Source organism: Pipistrellus kuhlii, unplaced genomic scaffold (genome assembly GCF_014108245.1).
Source record: "Pipistrellus kuhlii isolate mPipKuh1 unplaced genomic scaffold, mPipKuh1.p scaffold_m20_p_43, whole genome shotgun sequence".
In the NCBI taxonomy this organism is placed as follows: Eukaryota; Metazoa; Chordata; class Mammalia; order Chiroptera; family Vespertilionidae; genus Pipistrellus; species Pipistrellus kuhlii.
Window position 1 is genome coordinate 842,727 of NW_023425544.1, and position 21,565 is coordinate 864,291.

Here is a 21,565-nt window from a genome sequence, read left to right on the forward strand (position 1 = left end):
AAAAGGTAATATGGAGAGAAACCAAGATGGCAGCATAGGTAAACACCTAAACTGCTGCCTCACACAACAATTTCAAAACTATTTTCAACAATTTCAAAAGACAAAACAGACCATCATCCAAGAACCACGGGAAGGCTGTCTGAGTGGAAATTCTACAACTAGAAGGAAAGAGAAAAGTACACTGAGACTCAGAGGAACTGCGCAGAAGGTAGAGGTACTGAGGCGCACGGGTGTGGGCAACTGAGTATGGGGCTGGCTTTCTCAATCAGGAGGGAGATCAAAGCTCCTGACTGCTCTGAACTCCAGTTCCAGGCGAGACTGTGGGGACCCAGACTTATTTGGGGAGAAAGTGGACTGTCTAGCAGTGGGTGAAATTTGAGGGTGGCTTTCTCTCAGAGGTGCTTGTAGCAATTACCATGGGACACTGAGACCCAGGGGCCTTTTAGGGCAGGGTTGATGGGAAGCCATTGCTGTCTACTCCACCCTGAGACTCTGCCCCATCCAAACTGAGCACAGAGGCTTTTTCAAGTCTTGTCTCATAAGGGTGTCTCTAGCACAGAAGTTCTCCCAGCGTAGACACAGCTGATCCTCACAGCCAATTGGCCTGGAGGTCAATCCCTACCAGTGATACCAACAACAATCAAGGCTTAACTACAATAAGACTGTGCACACAGCCCACAAAGGGATGCACCAAGAGTGTCCACCTCAGGTAACTAGTGAGGCTGAGCCACTGGACCCTATATTGGGTCGGCAGCTAAGTAATTGCGGGTTTCACACATATATGGCTTCAGTTGAATTTTTAGGTTTGCAGACGTAGTACAAATGTAAAACACATTTTGTTATTTGATAGTTGGCTATTCAGCTGTTAATCAGTAAAAAAAGTTTTTTGATCTGTTTTGTAGTTTTTGTTTGGCGTTCGTTGAAAAATGGAAAATCAAAAGGAACATTTTTGTCATATTTTGCTTTTTTATTTCCACAAAGGGAAAAACGTATCCCAAGCTCATAAAAAGTTATGTGCTGTTTATGGTGACGAAGCCTTAAAAGAACGGCAGTGTCAAAATTGGTTTGCCAAATTTCGTTCTGGTGATTTTTCACTCAAAGATGAAAAACGCTCTGGTCGTCCAGTTGAAGTTGATGACGCCCTAATCAAAGCAATAATCAATTCGGACTGTCACAGTACAACACGTGAGATTGCAGAGAAGCTTCATGTATCACATACATGCATTGAAAATCACTTAAAACAACTTGGCTATGTTCAAAAACTCGATACATGGGTTCCTCACGAACTGAAAGAATCACAGTTAACGCAACGCATTAGCAGCTGCGATTTGCTAAAAAAACATAATGAAAATGATTCATTTTTAAAACGACTGATAACTGGCGATGAAAAATGGGTTGTTTACAACAATATCAAGTGGAAAAGATAGTGGAGCAGGCCAGGTGAACCAACTCAAACAACATCAAAAGCTGATATTCATCAAAAGAAGGTTTTGTTATCAGTTTGGTGGGATTACAAAGGAATTGTCTACTTTGAACTCTTACCACCCAACCAAACGATCAATTCTGATGTCTACATTGAACAACTAACAAAATTAAACAATGCAGTTAAAGAAAAGCGGCCCGAATTGACAAATCGAAAAGGTGTTGTATTCCATCATGACAATGCAAGGCCACACACATCTTTGGTCACTCGGAAAAAATTAATGGAGCTTGGTTGGGATGTTTTGCCACAATACCTAACACACAAAGGCACTCTATCAACTCAGGGAAGCAGCCAAAATGCAAACACAATAAACAGGTCACAAATGAAAGAAAAGGAGGAAAGCAAACGACTGGATATAGAGTTCAAAATCACGGTAATAAGATTTTTCAAGAATTTTCTAGAAAAGGTAGATAAATTTAGCAAGACCTTGAGGATATGAAAAAGGACCAACTAGAAATTAAGCATACACTGACTGAAATAAAAAATAACATACAGAGATCCAATAGCAGACTAGAGGATCGCAAGAACCAAGTCAACGATTTAAAATACAAAGAAGCAAAAAATCACTCAATCAGAAAAGCAAAAAAATAAAAATAAAAATAAAATCCAAAAATATGAAGATAGTGTAAGAAACCTCTGGGACAACTTCAAGCATACCAACATCCGAATTATGGAGGTGCCAGAAGAAGAGAGAGAGCAAGATACTGAAAACATATTTGAAGAAATAATGACCAAAAACTTCCCCCACCTGGTGAAAGAATTAGTCTTACAAGTCCAGAAGTGCACAGAACCCCAAACAAAAGGAATCCAAAGAGGACTACACCAAGACACATCATAATTAAAATGTCAAGAACAAAAGACAAAGAGAGAATATTAAAAGCAGCAAGAGAGCCGGGACTGGTTTGGCTCAATGGATAGAGCGTCGGCTTGGGGACTGAAGGGTCCCGGGTTCGATTCCGGTCAAGGGCATGTACCTTGGTTGCGGGCATATCCCCAGTAGGGGGTGTGCAAAAGGCAGCTGATCGATGACTCTCTCTCATCGATGTTTCTGGCTCTCTATCTCTCTCCCTTCCTCTCTGTACAAAATCAATAAAATAAAAAAATAAAATAAAAAAAAAGCAGCAAGAGAAAAACAGTTAGTTACCTACAAGGGAGCATCCATAAGACTGTCAGCTGATTTCTCAACAGAAACTATGCAAGCTAGAAGGGAGTGGCAAGAAATATTCAAAGTGATGAATAGCAAGAACCTACAACTAAGATTACTCTACCAAGCAAAGCTATCATTCAGAATTGAAGGTCAGATAAAGGGTTTCACATATAAGAAAAAGCTAAAGGAGTTTATCACCGCCAAACCAGTATTATATGAAATGCTGAAAGATATTATTTAAGAAGAGGAAGAAGGCCGAAACCGGTTTGGCTCAGCGGTAGAGCATCAGTCTGCGGAATGAAAGGTCAAGGGCATGTACCTTGGTTGCGGGCACATACCAGGTAGGGGGTGTGCAAGAGGCAGCTGGTTGATGTTTCTCTCTCATCGACGTTTCTAGCTCTCTATCCCTCTCTCCTCCTCTCTGTAAAAAATCAATAAATATATAAAAAAAAAAAAAAAGAAAAAGGTAAAGATAAAAATTATGAACAATAAACACATATCTATCAATAAGTAAATCTAAAAATCAAGTGAATAAAAAATCTGATGAACAGAATAAACTGGTGAATAGAATAGAATCAGGGGAATAGAAAGGAAGTGGGCTGACAATTCTTGGGGAGGAAAGGGTGTAGGGGGGTGCAGGAAGAGACTGGACAAAAATCTGTACATCTATGGATGAGGACAATGAGGGGGTAAGGGCTGAGGATGGGAACTGCATGGAGGAGAGCTATGGGGGGGGGGGTGAAAAAGAGTAACAACTGTAATAATATGAACAAAGATTTATTTTTTAAAAAAGGTAATAAAGCCGAAACCGGTCTGGCTCAGTGGATAGAGTGTCAGCCTATGGACTGAAGGGTCCCGTGTTCAGTTCTGGTCAAGGGCATGTACCTTGGTTGTGGGTACATCCCCAGTAGGGGGTGTGCAAGAGGCAGCTGATCGATGATTCTCTCATCGATGTTTCTAACTCTCTATCTCTCTCCCTTCCTCTCTGTAAAAAATCAATAAAATATATTTTTTAAAAGGTAATATGCAAATTGACCATCACTCTAAGACACAAGATGGCTGCCCCCATGTGGTCAAAGATGGCTACCACAAGATGGCTGGCAGGGAAGGGCAGTTGGGAAGGATAGGCCTGCAGGGTAGAACAGTTGGGGGCGACCAGGCTGGCAGGGGAGAGCAGTTAGGGGTGGCCAGGTTGGCAAGGGAGGGAAGTTAGGGGTGACCAGGACAGCAGGGGAGGGCAGTTGGGGGCAACCTGGATGGCGGGGGGGCGGGGAGGGCAGTTAGGGGCAGTCAGGCCAGTAGGGGAGCAGTTAGGCGTTCATCAGACTGGCAGGGGAATGCTAAGGGGGTGATCAGGCTGGCAGGCAGAAGTGGTTAGGGCAATCAGTCAAGCGAGCAGTTGTGAGTCAGCAGTCCTGGACATCCCTCATCCCTCATCTCCCGTCCCAGATTGGAGAGGGTGTGGGCTGGATTGAGGGACAACTTCCCCCTACCCCCCGCCGTGAATGAATTTCATGCAGCAGGCCTCTAGTAAATTATAAAATTACTTCTTAAATTATTATGCTAACATCACTGTAAAAATAAAATGCATTACTATATCTATTAATTTTAGTTTGGCAAAATTAATATACCCTAAACCAGTGATTTTCAACCAGTGTGCTGTAAGAATTTTTAAAACAAGAAAAACCTAACTATTTAGTCAGAGGCACTGACCTGTTTTTCCCTTAGATTGTCAAAATAAAAAGAACAACAGCCAACACAATAGCTGTCCAGTATAAATGAATCAAATTATACCTTTTTTGGGGGGGGGCTCATATCAGCAAAAAAATGTTACCTTTCGGTGTGCTGCAGATTTTAGTAATTATTTATGTGTTCCATGAGATGAAAAAGGTTAAAAATTGCTGTTCAAAGCAATGAAGCTTAGAAACAAAAGAAGTTATTCAATCACCAATTTCTCAATAAAGATCTATTCTAAAAACCCCAATTCAAATCAATCAAATTCTTCACTCTGAAAATTTTCTTTTCCTGAGACTCTAAATCTTTTCTAGTTAACATCTATAAGAATAAAAATTTTACATACTTTTCCTTAAGTTCCGTTTCATCTTCTTATTGGGATCTTTATCATCTCCTAATCCATCTTCAAATGGTCTCTTCAAAGCTGAAGATCCAGCACCTAAAGAATTATAAGAGATTCATTATCAGTCAAAACAATGGTTCTACTTCCTCTACCAAATATATATACTATGTTCAGAAAAGGAAACCCTAGGAATCACAAAGACCATAGTGTTCTTTCATTGAACAATTAAATTGCTATGTTTATAATCTTGTAATAGCAATAACTTTTTAAGTAAATCTTTATGAAACAATTTATCCCTTTTTATAAATATTTATTTTCCCATTTATTCATACATACAAATACAAACCCCTATGTATATAGTCACATCTGTTTATGCATAGACAGAAAAAGGTCTGGGAAGCTATGTATCAAATGTTAAAGGTAGTGTTCTCTGGTATTAGGATTTATTTTTACTTATGTCTTTTCAAATATTTCTATAACTTAACATTTATTACTTTGTATAAATTTTTAAAGCTCACATGTTAAATCTTAGGCTTTTGGAAATCTGATTATTTCTCACATTACAAAATATTCTTCTGTCTGTCCAGTCAAACCCGACTTGAGATTTTATTTATAGTTCATCTTTCCATGAAGTTTTCTTCAGCTTTTTTCTCATCTCAACTTTCTAAGAGTTTCTATGGTATTAGAAATATAAAGTGTTCCATGTGGTAGTGTGTCATTGGCTATTTCATATGTTTTCTTTGTGCTCTAATGAAGGTCAAAGATATTTTGCCCTTATCTTGTATCTTTAAAACTATAACAAGACTTAGAAACAATATAATGGGTATAAACCAAATGATATGCAATTTCTTGGGTAAAGCAGCTAGTTCATAACACTGTCAGGCAAAAGGCTTTGCTGTCCAAGTTAAAACCAATCAGAGAAAAGCTCATTAACCTCTCCAAGTATTTTAAAGAACTCTGTCTCTTCAACTTAAAAACTGGTTATGGGTTTTTCCTAAAGGAAAGTTATACTCAAGAGATTCATGCCACAAGATTTGCAGATACTTCTAATGAGACCTTATAAGAATAGTAACATTAACTACATATTCTTTAATCATGAAGATTTGGTGTCCCTTGAGGCAAACACTGACTTTAGCACTTGCTTGAGTCAATGCTTACTGCTCAGGTCTATAAATCTTGATGTTCTCTTCTATAGAAGGCATTATCTGCTTATATCTTCTTAGCATTGTATTTCATCTGCATTATATAAAACCCTATGAGCCAGTCTCCGGGAATACCCCCTCTTTAAGAGATAAAACTTCAAAGGGAACACAGTCTATCAATCACTCAACCGCTCACTAAGTTACATTAAAAGCTGCTACCTGATGGTGCAGAAATCACAAACGCTTAAAGGCATAGATCTTGTCTCTAAATCCTCCAGCTATAGAGTTCCATGGATTAAGCTTCCTTCTCCAGCCACTGTAAAACAGCTGTAAATTTGGGGCTAACCATAATAGTAATAGAGTGGGGGGAGTGGGGTAGAAATGGGCTTGTTTTATAAACACAAATCATTTTCAACCTATATAGTATCTAGAAATGAGAAGTGATCACTTGAGAGGGAACAATTTTTTAAAATAATATGAGTGTTTACTATATGCCTGGCACTGTTTTTAATACCTTACATGCATTAATTTATTTAATCATCACCCTTTGAAGCATGTACTTATATCATCCACATTATAATTTCATGTATGTATTCATTCAGCAACTAATATTAACTGAGAATTTTCTATGTGCAGGATCAAAATAGATGCTGGACAAAACAGTATCTCAAAGAGTTTAGGCAAAAAAAGAAAAAAGAGAGAGAGAAAGTTTATGCAAGGTGGTGGAAAGGAACTACAGCATGCCCTAAAGTTTTGAACACAATAAAGAAAAATATAAGAACCTTAAAGGGGAGGAGGTGTTGCTGTTTTGTTTGTAGTGCTCATCTGAAAGCTCAAAAAGGTATTGCTGATAAGGCGACCTTTTGATGAAGACTTAAGGAAAATAAGAGTGAGCTCTTCACTATGAGGGAATGAGCCCCAGGCAAGGAAAACAGCCACAAAGGGCAGGATCGTGTTAGGAAAAATCATAAAGGCCTAAGTGGTTGGAGTCTCCTGACCCAGGAGGACAGCAGAAGATGAAAAGAGGCAGTAGTTCTAAACTGGAGCTGCCACTAATTCATCAGGAAACTTTTACAAAATATCTCAGTTCCACTTCCAATATAAGAAAGTAAGTAAATTGAAAAAGCCTTCCTGATGTGAGTAATTAGAAACACTGGACAAAATGTAGAACAAAATATGTTCCCTGATAGTAAAGACTATAGAGTTAGATCTGGAGATGAAGGAAACCCTGCATTAGGGCCATATTTCCTCGAGGGGCATTTTCCAAGTGCAGAAACAGCCAGTAAGGACTGTGGGGCAAAAGCTGAAGTGTAAGGACCACCAAGAAGGGAAGGCATGTTGAACCTCCCCCCATTGTGGATCTCATGAGGATTGAAGTCCAACTTCAAAGCACCTTCCTCCTTGATTACATTAAAATGCCCAGGATTGCCAATGCCACTAACCATCTCCCAGAAACAGGTATAAGTCTGCCCTGGGGAAAGATAGTCTTACTCTAGCCTTTAAATTCTCTAGAATTTTTTTCATTTTAAGTCTCCAGCATTCACAATAACCAGGTACATAAGAAGACACGATATTATGATAAAAAATCAAGGGAAGTAGCAGACAACAGAAACAGAACCAAAAGAGACCCAATGATGGAGCTTTCAAAAACAAACTTTATTAAAAAGGATGATCAGAATGCTAAAGAAATTTAAAAGTGAAAAATAAAAACTAGAAGAATTTCTGGAAGAAAATCTGAAACTATAAAAGATCCTTTCATTATAAAAATGAAAAATCCTATATGCAAATTGCCCTTTCAATTAGGAGTTCAACCAGGACTTTGACCAGGGGGTGGGGCTGGCAGCTATGGGAAGGGAGATGCCCCTGATGGAAGCTGCTAGGGATCCTACCCATGCACAAATTTCATGCACTGGGTCTCTAGTATAATATAAATTAAGAACTAACAGACCTACAAGTGGAACTAGAAAATCCACAGAGGGAAACTGACATACTCTTCCAGTAATTAGAAGAACAAGTAAACAAAAACTATAGTATAGGTATACAAGATCTGAACAGCATAACGAACAAATGTAACTGCAAAATGTTCATAAAGAACATTTAGACCAACAACTGCAAAATGTACATAATTTTTCAGATGGAAACATTTACAGAAGCTGACTAAGTACTGGAACATAAAACAAGTCTTAAAAAAAAATCAAAGGAGAAATCAAACAAAACATGTTCTCAGATTATAGTAGGATAAAAGGGAACTCAAATATAAAGTGGTAACTAAAAAATCCTTTCCTGTCTGGAAATTAAGCAATAACAACATATAAGAAGCTCATGTGTTGCCTGGCAGATGTGGCTAAGTTGTTGAGTGTAGACTCATTAACCAGGAGGTTATAGTTCAATTCCCATTCAGGGTACATGCCCGGGTTATGGCCTCGATCCCCAGTAAGGGGAAATGCAAGGAAGACAGTTGGTCAATGATTCTCTCTCATCATTGATGCTTTTATCTCACTCTTCCTCTCCCTTCCTCTCTGAAATCAATAAAAATATATTAAATAGTTCTAACTGGTTTTGCTCAGTGGATAGAGCATCAGCCTGTAGAATGAAGAGTCCTGGGTTCGATTCCAGGTGGGTGTGTGGGAGGCAACCATTGATGTGTCTCTCTCTCATCTATGTTTCTATCTCTGTTTTCCCCTTCCTTCTACTCCATCTAAAAATCAATAGAAAAGCCAACACTGGTTTGGCTCAGTGGATAGAGGGTCAGCCTGTGGACTGAAGGGTCTCAGGTTCGATTCCAGTCAAGGTCATGTACCTTGGTTGCGGGCACATCCCCAGTGGGGAGTGTGCAAGAGGCAGCTGATCAAAGACTCTCTCTCATCGATGTTTCTAACTATCTCTCTCCCTTCCTCTCTGTAAAAAATTAATAAAATATATATTTTTTAAATTAAAAATAAAATAAAATAAAAATCAACAGAAAAAATATCCTCCATTGAAGATTAATCAAAACAATAATTTATATATATGTGTGTGTATTAAATAACTTATGTGTCAAATAACTGATAATAAGAGAAAATAAAAGACAGTTTTAACCTAGTAATAATGAAGATACTAATGGCAAAAGCGCATACTAGGGGCTCTTTCCTCCTCCCCACGTGGGAGTCTGTACTTACGCTTTAATTAATCTCCACCTTGGCTACACCATAAAAATAAATAAATAAATAAATAAATAAATAAATAAATAAATGTGTGTACTATACACATAAATCGGCTTAAAGGAAAACTTACAGTCTTAATAGTATATGCAATAAAACAAGGGTCTAGACAAATTAATTATATTTTCATCTATCTCGAAAAGTTACAATAGCAAATTACAGTCAAAGAAGGTAATTTTATAAAACTTTTTAAATTTAGATGAAATAGATTTGTAGAAAAAACAATTTATCCAAACTCTCACAAGACGATGACAGTTTCATATGTTTTTAGTAAATTTGATCCATAATTTAAAACCTACCCACAAAGAAAACCAAGTGCCCAAATGGCTTCAATGATAAATTCTTACAAACATTTAAGGAAAAAAATTACATCAATCTTATGCAAACTCCTACAAGGACAAAAAAAGAGGGACAATCTCCAACTCACTTTTATGAGACCAACATAATCTTAAGAGACAAAACCTGACAAAACATTACAACAAAGGAAAACTGCTGGCCAATCTAATACATAATAGGATTTGCTTATAAAACCTATGCAAGATTGCTCATACCAGCTATATTTGTGACTAGAGGCCCGGTGCACGAAAACCGTGCATGAGGGAGGGTAGTGTCCCTCAGCCCAGCATGCACCCTTTCCAATCTGGGACCCGAGTGGGATCAGGCCTAAACAAGCAGTCAGACATCCCTCTCACAATCCAGGACTGCTGGCTCCCAAATGTTCGCCTGCCTGCCTTCCTGAATGCCCCTAACCACTTCTGTCTGCTAGCTTGATCAACCTCTAATCACTCCCCTGCCAGCCTGATTGATGCCTAACTGCTCCCCTGACAGCCTGTTTGCCCCTAATTGCCGTCCCCTGCAGGCCAGATCACTCCTAACTGCCCTCCCCCCTACATGCCTGGTCCACCCAACTGCTCTCCACTGCAGGCCTTGCCCCCACCCCCTATCTGCCCTTCCCTGCATGTCCGATCACCCCCAACTTCCCTCCTCTGCCGGACTGGTCCCTCCCAACTGCCCTCCCCTGCTGGCCAGCTTGTGGTGGCTATCTTGTGTCCACATGGGGGCAGGATCTTTGACCACATGGGGGCAGCAATCTTATATTGGAGTGATGATCAATCTGCATATTACTCTTTTATTAGATAGGATAGACAAACCTGGAAACAAAAAATTCCCTACAACCGAAGCACAGTTAAACAAGTCTGGTTCATCCAAAGCCATGGAATATTACATGGCAATAAATCTAATGACACGTGCAACAACTTGGACAGGCCACAAGGACATTACACTGGGGGGTGGGAGGGACTAGAGGGAAACTGACATATTCTTCAGTTATTAGAACAAGTAAACAAAACAGGGGAGATCTCAAATGATCACATACTGTATAACTCCTTGAAATGACAAAAGTACAGAGATAGAGAAGTCAGTAGTTTCCAGGGTTCAGGGATGGTAAAGAAGAGGGTGTGACTATAAAGGGGCTGTATGTAGAAGGTAGAGTAGTTCTGTCTCTTGATTGTGAAGGTGGTTACACAAATCAACACATGTAATAAAATGGCAAAAAACATATACATACACATGGTATCAATGTCAAGTTCTTGCTCTTGATATTGTACAGCAAGCATGTCAAACTTGTGGACAGTGAGGCATGCAGCCCACCGGCCACAAGTTTGACATGTGTGTTATTCAGTACTAGAATATAAGATGTAACTAGTAGGAGAAATTGACTGAAGGGTACATGGGAACTCTCCGTGGTAACTAGGCAACTTCCTATGAGTCTGCATTTTAAGATAAAAAATTAAGGGAAAAAAGAATTATTGATTGTTGAGAACAGACAACCAGGGCAACGTCACAAGCAGAAAGACCAAGATAGAGAAGTTACTACAATAACCCAGGTGAGAGATGATGGCAGCTCAGGCCAGGATGGCAACAGTGAAACAGTTAAAGAAATCGCTGAATTCTGGAGATACTTTGAATGTACAACAGACAGGATTTGTTGATTATGTGGATATGGAGGAAAGAAAGAGGGGATTCAAGGGTAAAGGTTTTTTTGCCTGAGCAAATAGAAGGATAGAGTTTCCAATGACTGGGAGAGTGATAACTATGGAAAGAGCAGATCAAAGATAGCTTAAGGACAGAAATTTGGATTTTAAACATCTTAAGTTTGAGATGGATCTGAGGTCAAGGGCTGGTAGTCTGGAGAGGAATAACTGGTGCTAAATATCCTACCTTCTGGTATAACAGAAGATAAAGGGGGGAGGGAGTATTTTTGAGGCATAACGAGGAGAGTAAGTAGATTCATATTTGAGTCTGCTGTATCTGAGGAACTGAGTCGGGTATCTTAATCTGTCCATAGCCAATAAAGCAGGGGTAACATCCCTAGGACAAAAATAAGCTCTTTGCTCAAGACCTAAAGCTAGTAAATAGTGGGGCTATGACTGGAACCCAGGCAATACTGACCCCAAAATCTGATGAAACTCTTGAGTTCAAACAGACTAGAACAAATGGAAGATACTCTGGGATTTCTCAATATACGTTTCCTTTATATTTGTTTTCTCTTTTTTGGTTATGTAACGGTTCCAGTACAGCAATGACATCTCCTAGTTTATGGACTACCTCTTCTCTTAGACCAGAGGTTCCCTACATTTATGCAGTAATTAAATCTGGCCAACATAGTCAACTGAGTTAATCACTAATAAGAGTAAATAATAGCAAGCTGATGTCATTGATGGGACAGAAAAGCAGAAAGTCAGGGGGAAAAAAGCAATAAAAATCCTCATCCATGACTTGGATTAACAATTTGTTTAAATTAGCGCATAATTTGGCAGATAAAATTATATTAGGTTCAGGTGTACAATATAATGATTCCACATTTGTCTACACTGTGAAATGATACCACAATAAGTCTAGTTAATATACAATTAATTATTAAATTCCCTCCCCTCTAACAAGAGAGGCACCCCATAATCATCTCTACCACTGCCCATGCCCAAAACCAATAAAAAAACTTTCACACTCACCTTCTTTATCGGTAACTGACCAGGAGTATTTTTGAAAAGGCTTACTAGATGGAAGGGGGTCCATCTCCAGCACTTTATAAATCTGACCAAAGGCTGACAGTCTTAGTGCATGCTGAAGAACAAAAGATTATATTTATTCAAATTTCAACAGCCATTTATAAAGTCCTTTTATAAAGCCCTTAGGACATCTAGCTAAAAAAGACTATTCATTAAACGCTAATGTTATGATGGATAAATCCCTTTAACAATAGGCAAGAAAATAGTGTTTAAATAGAAAATTCAGAAACTAAAGTGATAATATCCCTCTAATAGGTCACAGTAATGTGCCCCATCTTCTACCTGGGCACTATGGGTAATATCTTCTTTTTGCTGGATGGTCATATAGTTCAGAGCATCTGTTGGGTCTCGCTCACAAGGATCATGAAGACCAGGACCCCCTTCGGCAAAGGCAAAAGAAAGACACAATACCACTTAGAACTGAGTTTAGGAATTCAATAAACTAACAGAGAAAAAGAGAATAGGGGGGGGGGGGGAGACTGAGAAACTACATCTGCTTAATTAAATGGAGTAAAGGACACTCTCATTTTCAATATGTTAGCACCTAAATGTCCTCATTTTATTGGAAGTCACATATATCTCAGATCAAAATTTGGTCTTATTCTGAGAATTAGACACAGCATGATAAATCATCCCAAAACTTTTAAGGGATTACATATAGAAAATAAAACCAAATTTAATGTTTCCAAATTAAACACCAGAGTGCAAACAGAGTGAACTTAATACATTTTAACCAGACATCTGCATTTTCAAATTCAGAGCTCAAAGTAAAGCAAATTCATAGCAGACACAATATCTTATTAGTACCATTTATGTTAGTACATATAAAACATAAATTACATTTATTCAAACAGAGTTTTATAGCCATTTTTCAACATACAGGTATCCTATTTGCACAACTCCTACACATCACTTTCCTGTGCAGAGGATAAATTTAATAAGGATTTAGAAAAATAAACCAAAATGAGATTTTTCTGATTCTTCTGCCTCCAGAGTTTGAAACCCTTACCAGGAAGTAGTATTCCAGATGCCAAACACTCCATTACTCGTCTCAAGGCCTCCCCAGCGCCCAAAGGTCTATTACAAGTACCTATAGACTTTTCACATATAAGCTCTAGTGGCTAGAAGATATTAAATTACAAATTAGTACATGCATCAAGTGTTAAAAGAATTCCAGTTAAATGTGAGCTGACATTTCTATCTACAATGAAGGCCAAAACCATGAAAGTCCATTTATGATTTAGGGCTCAATTAACTTTTCCCCTTTGTTTATTAACCTTTAACCCAGCTAGTGTTTTTAAATCAACCATTTTTGAGATAATATGTTTTGTTATAAAACTTTAGTTGCCCTGAAAAGATCACTTAAGAAATTGTGGTCACTAAACTAATTTCATAAAAATATAACCAGCCTTCCTATAAGTTAGTAATAGCTAATAACTAATCAATATTCAAACCCAACCCACCTGTCTCCCACATAACCTAGGAAACACTTAAAAAATAAGACTTCTTTTTCAGACAGCCTGCCTCAAGTACTACAATTAGAATAAATAAAGGACCAAATCTCTATATTCAATAAATTAAAAATTGATACTATATGAAAGTTATAATTGCTAGACTAATTTAAAATGACCCTTTAACACGGCCAATGTTGCTCAGTGATTAAGAGTCAACCCATGCACCATGAGGTGACAATTTGATTCCGGGTCAGGGCATATGCCTGGGTTGCAGGCTCAATCCCTCATAGGGAGTATGCAGTAAGCAGCCCATCAATGATTCTCATCACTGACATTTCTCTCTCTCTCTCTCCCCCTCTCACTTCCTCTCTGAAATCAATACAAAAAATATATATATATATATATATTAAAAAAAAAAAAAAAAAAAAAAAGGAAGCAGCACTGAAAGAGCAATGTGCCAGTCAAGGAGCTTTCATGGGCAGTAGTGAATACTGCAGAGGAAAGTGCAGAAAGACATTCACTTCTAACAAGTATAGAGGCTTTTTGTCAGAGAAAAAAATCTCAGGCTCTGTAACATGAATTATGATAAGGTAAAAGAGACATGTTGCATACGTAAAAAAGAATTCATACGAAAAGGTGCGTAATTTTTTTCCAAAACAAAAATAAGTAATGCATACCTTAGCTAACTCAGAATACAGCTATTTCATAGTAATATGTAATTTCTACAGGATTTCGTCTGACTTTACTTCAGAATTTGCTTTTAACTGTATTTAAGTACTTACCCATCCTTTTAATGGTGCCCATGTGGGGACTCTGTTGCACAAATCACGCAGAATGCGAAGGACAATGACACATGATTTTAATCCATTTGCCCTTGCCTAAAACAAACAAAATGATTCCAATATCCTTGTTGAAATCCAGTCTTCATTTAAGCACACTGATCATGGATAGGCTCTTTAAAGTGAATACTAATTAGTCAATTATCATCAGTTGTCAAACAAAATTTTAAAATAAAGTAAAATTATAATTCAGAAGGCAGCTTTTAAAGTAATGGAAGTATACTATTAAAATTGCTTTTATAGCCTCATGACACCATTCCAGGCCACTATTTTAACTTTTCTCACCTAAGTTTGTATTTTATAAGCCACCATTTAAAATTTAGAGTGCTAAGCTAAAAAGGGTTATACCGTATTATAATTAAACATCAACTATATAATAGAAGCCATACTAGGTATTTTACCTAAGTTAACTCATTTATTCTTATAATGACCCTAGAAGGTACCCCGCTTTAAAATTTACACAGAAATCAGTAAGTGGCAAGTATGAAACCTATACAAGGCTACAGCAACAGTAAGATAAAAACAGAGCGCCAACCTGAAACCATTTGGCATGTCGAAGAGACGCCAAGGCGTTCAGGCATTTCTGCCTGTCCAATAAGTCTGGAGGATCTTTCATCGCAACCTTTTCTAATGGAAAAATGGGATAGAGAGAGACATATACAATTTGACCAAGGAGTTCCTGTCAAATTACCAAACAATAAATTTTTTTAAAAGAGCAGCATTTGAGTTAACTAATAAGACTCCCAGAAGATTTCATGATTTGGTTTATTTGTTGTTTTTGAAAGTTACATGCACTATAATTACTTAAGTAAAAAGTCATCAGAGCCATTCTGTGCACAAGTAAACAGGAGCACAAAGGCATTTGGTCAGTAAACAAATCAATAATCACCGCTACATACAATCTGGGATCTTATTAAGCACACATAACATCAAAGGGCACAAAATAGGTACATAGCACTTGTTCCTTTGGCTGGGTGCAAGAGTGCAAATCTGGGACTAATAACAGTTATAACTATTTTTTATAGAAGGAATCTTAATCACTAATCAATTCTTAAGGAAAACTGGGGCTCTTTTATATAATCAATAAGAGATATATTACAAATACACTGCATATAGCAATTTTATTTTTTACAACTAAATAAACTTATCCAACAAGATAACCATTAATAGAAACTTTACCCCATTAATGAAAACTGTTCAAATGTCACATTGGAGTTCCCTCACTATTTCTTTTCTAAGCCCAAATTATCAAAACTACAAAAATGAAAAACATGGAAATACATTTCAATTTTAAATTATATAAATTTTTTAAAGGCAGCAAAGAATACTATCTAATTACAGCTATTAGACTTGCCTTAACATTTTAAAGTTGGATTAGAGGGCCCAAAGCAGCAAAATTAAGAATTCAAACATGTGATTAATGAAAAATGAAAAATATCCATATTTGAGAAAATGTCACATGATACTAAATCCAAGTTTAAGAGCCAAATGTATTCCCTCTAAGGTGTTACAGAGTGGGTTTTTCAACTTTTTGAAGACTTGGTGCATTATTTAAATGCTACAAAAACTACAAATGTTTCTTGGGGAGAAATTTTGCTTAGCCCAATGAAGTCAGATTCACCATTCTCCTTTAAGAACTTTTAGATATAGCAAAGTCCACTTTTTCCTAGCATTATCATAATAATCAGAATTGGTAGTATGCTGTGTGGGCCAATTGATTCAAAGTCAATATTTTAAAATAAGAGGCAGATAACTGATAATTTTTGGTTTCCTCATTTACAGGATTCCATTATGACATATATTCTAATTGGTAGTTTGCCATTAACTGAAACTGAAGGCATAATGCCCAGCAGAAACAAATCTTTTAGAGGAAAAATTGGGGTTTTCTGTAACAGCGGTCACCAACTGTGTGGTCTGCGGGCCACTGGTGATCCGTTAGGTCTGAAAGGTTGGCCACAGCTATTCTACGGGCTGCAGCATTCTAAAGGTTGAAGTGCTACACACTTATTTTCTGACCCGGTGAGCTCTACACCAGATATTTGCATTGATTCACATTAACCTCTGCCAACAAATTCACAACACAGGGCCTCATTTCACTACCCCTTTTTATTCAAAAATTGGGCTGCCTCAAAAAGTATGTGGATTCATTGATAACCATAAAAAAAATATACTATGGACTTTTACTTCATAGGTGATCTAGTTCCTGGGCTTGCTCAATTTTGTCATTGTAATGACACAAACATACAACTAACTCATTTTAATGTTATGTCAAAATATTTAACTGTGGTCAATGCAAGCATCTGCATAAAGCTCACATATCAGATCAAACAAACTACTATAAATGAATGATTAGAATCTCTTTAAAGTTAGACATGACAAAGGTTGACTGACTGCTAAGTAATATAATTCCCAAAGAAGGTATGGGCTGTACTTATTTTTTAAAATCTCAATCTCTAAGAATGAGGCAAGCTTAGTTTTATTCTATCATCTTACCAAGTAGGAGTTGGGAAGAGTGGGGGAGGGGTATTGCAAGAGAAGGGAAGCAGAGGAAATTTGGATAGGAAAAGACAAGGCAATCCAAAACTCTTGTTGAACTTTCTGGTACTTTCGTCCAATGGTCAGAACTTGTAAATAACATCTCATGCTCATTGCAACACATATTTTTAAAGGGGGACAATCGCAAAAATATGAAGATAAATTATTTCATCTCCTAAGTCAGATTATAACCACAAATTCTTATTTAACAAAAACAAAACAAACAAACAAAAAAAAAACCCAGAGGCATCAGCTTGTTACAGACAGTCAACATTTGGAGGCAATAGTTTCCACTGAGACAAGATGGAGGGGCAGGCAGTGAACAGAAGACTTGCACCAGATTCCCATTCACATCACCATCAGAATAGCTATGTTTCTTCCTGCTCTGATAGTCAAAATGTCAAAAGATCCAAAATGTTTCAATATTCATGAGGTGGGATACAGTAAAGGAAATGTCATAATTCATTTCATGTTATCTTCCTCAAAGTTTCTTATTTTAAAACCATGTGAATTCATTCATTCATAGTACCTGTAAGCCCTGCTTTCCTATTTCCTTTATATATTAATAACATATAGTTTTACATATTTTCATTCATTGAGAAAAATAATTTACTTAATATAGCAATCATAGAATTGCTGCTGGAAAAACACCACTTCTAATAGCAGAAGTTCAAGTTTAACATATTTTAATGATCTTCAATGTAAGTGTTTCAATTTTGTGGGGAAGCAAAGCTTTTCTGATAAAAGGCAACTTGGAGTCTTTAAATTAGAAACAATGCAACTGTGAAACATTTCATTTTTTCCTATATTGACAAGTAAAATTAATTAAGAAATAGAATTGGAATTAAAAAAAATAGTATGGGGATGGGCATGAAGAGTGACAAAAGTGCCCCCCAAAACCATAAATAAATAAATAAATAAATAAATAAATAAATAACACAAAAAAACAGCTTGTAAAATTTTATTGCTCAGTAACCTGGCATCAGGGCATGAAGCTACATCAAGCATTCTGAACAATGGAAGCACTGGAAAAGAAGTCTATATGCCGAACTTTATTTTGGTTAGAGGTTAGATCAGTGACCAGAAACACACTGTACTACAGGAAATGTTGGTCAGTTTCTCTCAATTCATACATGCATGCTAACTCTCTTCCCATTAACAAAAACACTAGCCTGGACACTGGGTAGAGAAAAGCCAGAACATGATTGGTAAACAGGAGTTCTATGTCTGGAACCTGGGCTCTTCAAAGGTAAAATAACTGAGCTGGGTTATCATGAAGGCCTCCTTGACAATACGGATGGAGCTGAGCAACTGAGTACATGTTGACAGAATTTTTTAGTTAGCATGAAAATATTCTAGCAGCCCCTTCTCTCAATCCCTTGAGGCTCTGTGGAGAGTAGACATTATGCTTCAAACCGCTGTCCATGCAAAACATCAAGCCACGATAATGTACACAGGTAAATGCAGGACTAAGGGAGATCTGAGAGACTGTTTTCCTAATTTACGGTAGAAATGTCCCTCGGTATAACTTTTTTTTTTTTTTTCCAATGCCTTAGTAGACAGTTGGCCACTGGAAAAATAATGGCTTAAGGTTTGCACCTGGTTTTAGATCTAGAAACTGGGAAAGGCAGAAAAAGAAAGCCTGAAGCATCATTATAATCCCAGTTGTGAGAATGTGAGAATATAATACCTTCACCTAGAAGGACGTTTGCCAGTGAACGTTTGTCAAGATGCACCAGAAGTTTATACTGGCGCTAATATGTGAAAAGGGACTCTTGGGTAACCTTGCTGTGAGCCACTGAAAATCTCCCCAATACCGAGGACCGGGGTTTGTCTTAACCTAAGCCACACAACTCTCTGTAGTTTTCCTGTGCACCTGGTTTCAAACTGTACTGCAAATGGAATAAACAGCTGATTTATTGCCCTCATAGCAAACACATGGCTAGTTTAAATTCACAAACACCAAAAGAAGCTGAGACTGTGATACTCGGAGTAACCTAATCAGCTAAGATGCTCCGACACTCATTCTTGACAGTAATGGGAACGTGGACAGCACAATGGACTTATAAGAGCTGGGTCCAATGTGATACTTTCTTATTATAAAACAAGGCAATTATCTACCCAAAAGGGCTATTGTGAGGATTAAAATGAGTTATATGAAAAAACTGCTAATAAAATAGTAAGTTATTTTATACCCTGCCAGAGCTTGAATTCTGACATGCCCAATGTTAATGCTTCTTACATACAGGACAGTCCTATTTAATCAAACAATATGCTGACTACAAAAATTCATCAGATAGATTTTCTTAAATTGCCTACTATGTATTAGGTAGCATCCCAGGTGCTAGGGGGACAGAATAGGAGTAGAGAAAAAGATGCCTGCCCTCAATGAACGAGCCATAAACTGTATAATAAGCAAGCCCAATATTAGCACTGTAGCAAGTACAAATTACTGATTCCAATACTGCACTTTAATGGGGATTTAGGTTCAGTTTTTCAGACCCATTATGTACACATTATTATCACTGTGAGCTCAAGGCAGTTTGAGTAGGTAAGCTTGTGTTATGAATCTTTTTTGTAAGCTACTACTAGTTACTGAGCAACTACTTTGTACTGAGTATTGTATAGGTCACATTACACAAACTCTTTCATTTAACCTCAAACAACTTTCTAAAGTATTTATTATCCACATTTTTTTTTAAGAAATCTGCCCAAGGTCACACAGAAATAGTAACTAATGGACTTAAGAATTGAACAACTGATTGCCACTAAGGTCTGTGCTTTTTAGCAGGAAGCATTTAGTAAAGGGGTAGGGTTATTCTACATGTCCTTCAAGTAAAGGGTTAGACTATGGAAAAGTAAGTAGTGACCTGAAATAGGTAAAGAAATGGACCTAAGGAGGTCAAATGTGATTCCCTCATCTGTACCAGTCCTCCAGTTCTCTCTGCTCTCAACCATACTTTATCCCCTTTTTTATATTTTATATATAAATAGTCTGTTTTGTGGGAAGGGGAGAAGTTGAGATTCTACAGAAAAATACTCTCTGAAATATGTTACATGTACTTTTTTGAGGAAAAAAAACGAGTGGAGATCATTTTTAAAGGGAATTTTATCAGTCTTAGAAATTTCTGGAACCCTAATAATCTTGTACTTTCACCCCCTACAGCTGGAGGGAGGAGCTGTCTAGTGTAAGAAATCAAGTCCTACAGAATTGTACAGCCTAGGTCTCAAATATTCAGTTATGCTGGATCCTCAAATTTTCCCAGGAATATACAAAACTTCTAGCACACATGAAAAAAAAACAAAACTGTCTTTGACAAAACCCAGGTTAGACAAAATGAGCAAACTGGAAGAGATAAGTGAGTTAAAAGGGCTGGAATTGAGAACAGCAGCAAAGCAAATCTTCCTGCTATTCAAAAGAAGAGGAAGTAACATGTATAAAACATTGGAGCCAAGCTGATTCTTTCACCTTCCCTGATCCCACACCAACTATGTTAACACCAACTAATGAAAGTCAGCCCTTAAAAGGTATTGGGATCCTTTAGTAACCCAAACACCTTAAACAAACACTGACTCTCCTACTTTATCACAAGTTCTATCCTATAACTAGTCTTCTAGTGAGGATGCAATACACTAAGAATCTGTTTTCAGTTTCCACAAAAAGAAATTAAAATATTAAAAGCAGTAGACTAAGCTTAAGGGCATCACTGAAAACTAAGACAAAACCCTATGTAAGTACACAAAACCCTGGGCAAAAAGAAGTCTGATGTTGTTGTCTTAATATTTTCAAAGAAGTAATGGAAGGGACGCCTACAGCTACAAGCAAACATATAATTAATATAGTCTTTGGCAACTTCAGTCTTGTTCTCCTCTCTCTATACTCTAATTTTTAAGAATACCTATAATCATAACTCTACTTAAAAATGGTTAGTTTTACACTAGGGGTGTCAAGTAGAACACAGCTTACCAGAATTAACAGAATTATCTTGATACTTCAGAAATCATTTTATAGTTCTACAGTTAATGGTGAACTGAAAAGCTGTTAAAGAAATTAAGCCATTTAAGATTGGTTCTTCAGAGGTGTTAGAGACACTATATACAGCAAAAAAACAGTACATGCATAAACCCAATTATAGATTGGATGCACTTTAAATTTAAACTATAACTCATAAATGTATCTAGTTTATATTGTTGGGTTTAGTATAGCTGATTTTAGTTACCCCAAAAGCTTTTTAAAAGGAGTCTATCACATATCTGCCAAAACTCAAAAAAAAAAAAAAAAAAAAAAAAGTTCTAACAGGACTAGTAAATGTCTTTGTCTACCTTTATCATCAACTTAAGAAACTGACCAATATTTCTTACTGCACTGGCATTTCAGGTAAAGGGGTAAGCAATGGGAGTTGTTAAATGTCTAGTGATGAAAAGGAGCAATAGAAAGTCTCTATTGGCCCAGGCAGGCTGGACTGTCTCTAAATTGTCATGACAGAGGGAGGGTGGTTGGTCAAAGGTCTGACACAGGAAAAATATCACAGGACAAGTTTGTAGGGACAGAACTGAGAGGCAGAAACAAGCTAACTTGACAGAATAAAAACATCAGAAAAAGAAGTTCGGCTCCATTAT

General features: G+C 37.3%; 1 protein-coding gene across 10 annotated transcripts in view; it reads right to left on the minus strand.

The window, feature by feature from the left end:
* Positions 1-21,565, minus strand: part of LOC118704350 (spermatid perinuclear RNA binding protein) — a 144,148-nt gene that overhangs the window by 36,052 nt on the left and 86,531 nt on the right. For 9 of the 10 annotated variants that reach the window (XM_036411877.2, XM_036411876.2, XM_036411886.2 and 6 more), the window contains exons 6-11: positions 14,946-15,037; positions 14,354-14,449; positions 13,127-13,238; positions 12,400-12,497; positions 12,061-12,172; positions 4,711-4,803 (exon numbers count right to left, since the gene is read on the minus strand). In XM_036411877.2, the coding sequence (XP_036267770.1) occupies positions 4,711-4,803; positions 12,061-12,172; positions 12,400-12,497; positions 13,127-13,238; positions 14,354-14,449; positions 14,946-15,037 (603 nt within the window). The remainder of the gene's footprint in view (positions 1-4,710; positions 4,804-12,060; positions 12,173-12,399; positions 12,498-13,126; positions 13,239-14,353; positions 14,450-14,945; positions 15,038-21,565) is intronic. The other variant, XM_036411887.2, reaches the window with a different exon arrangement.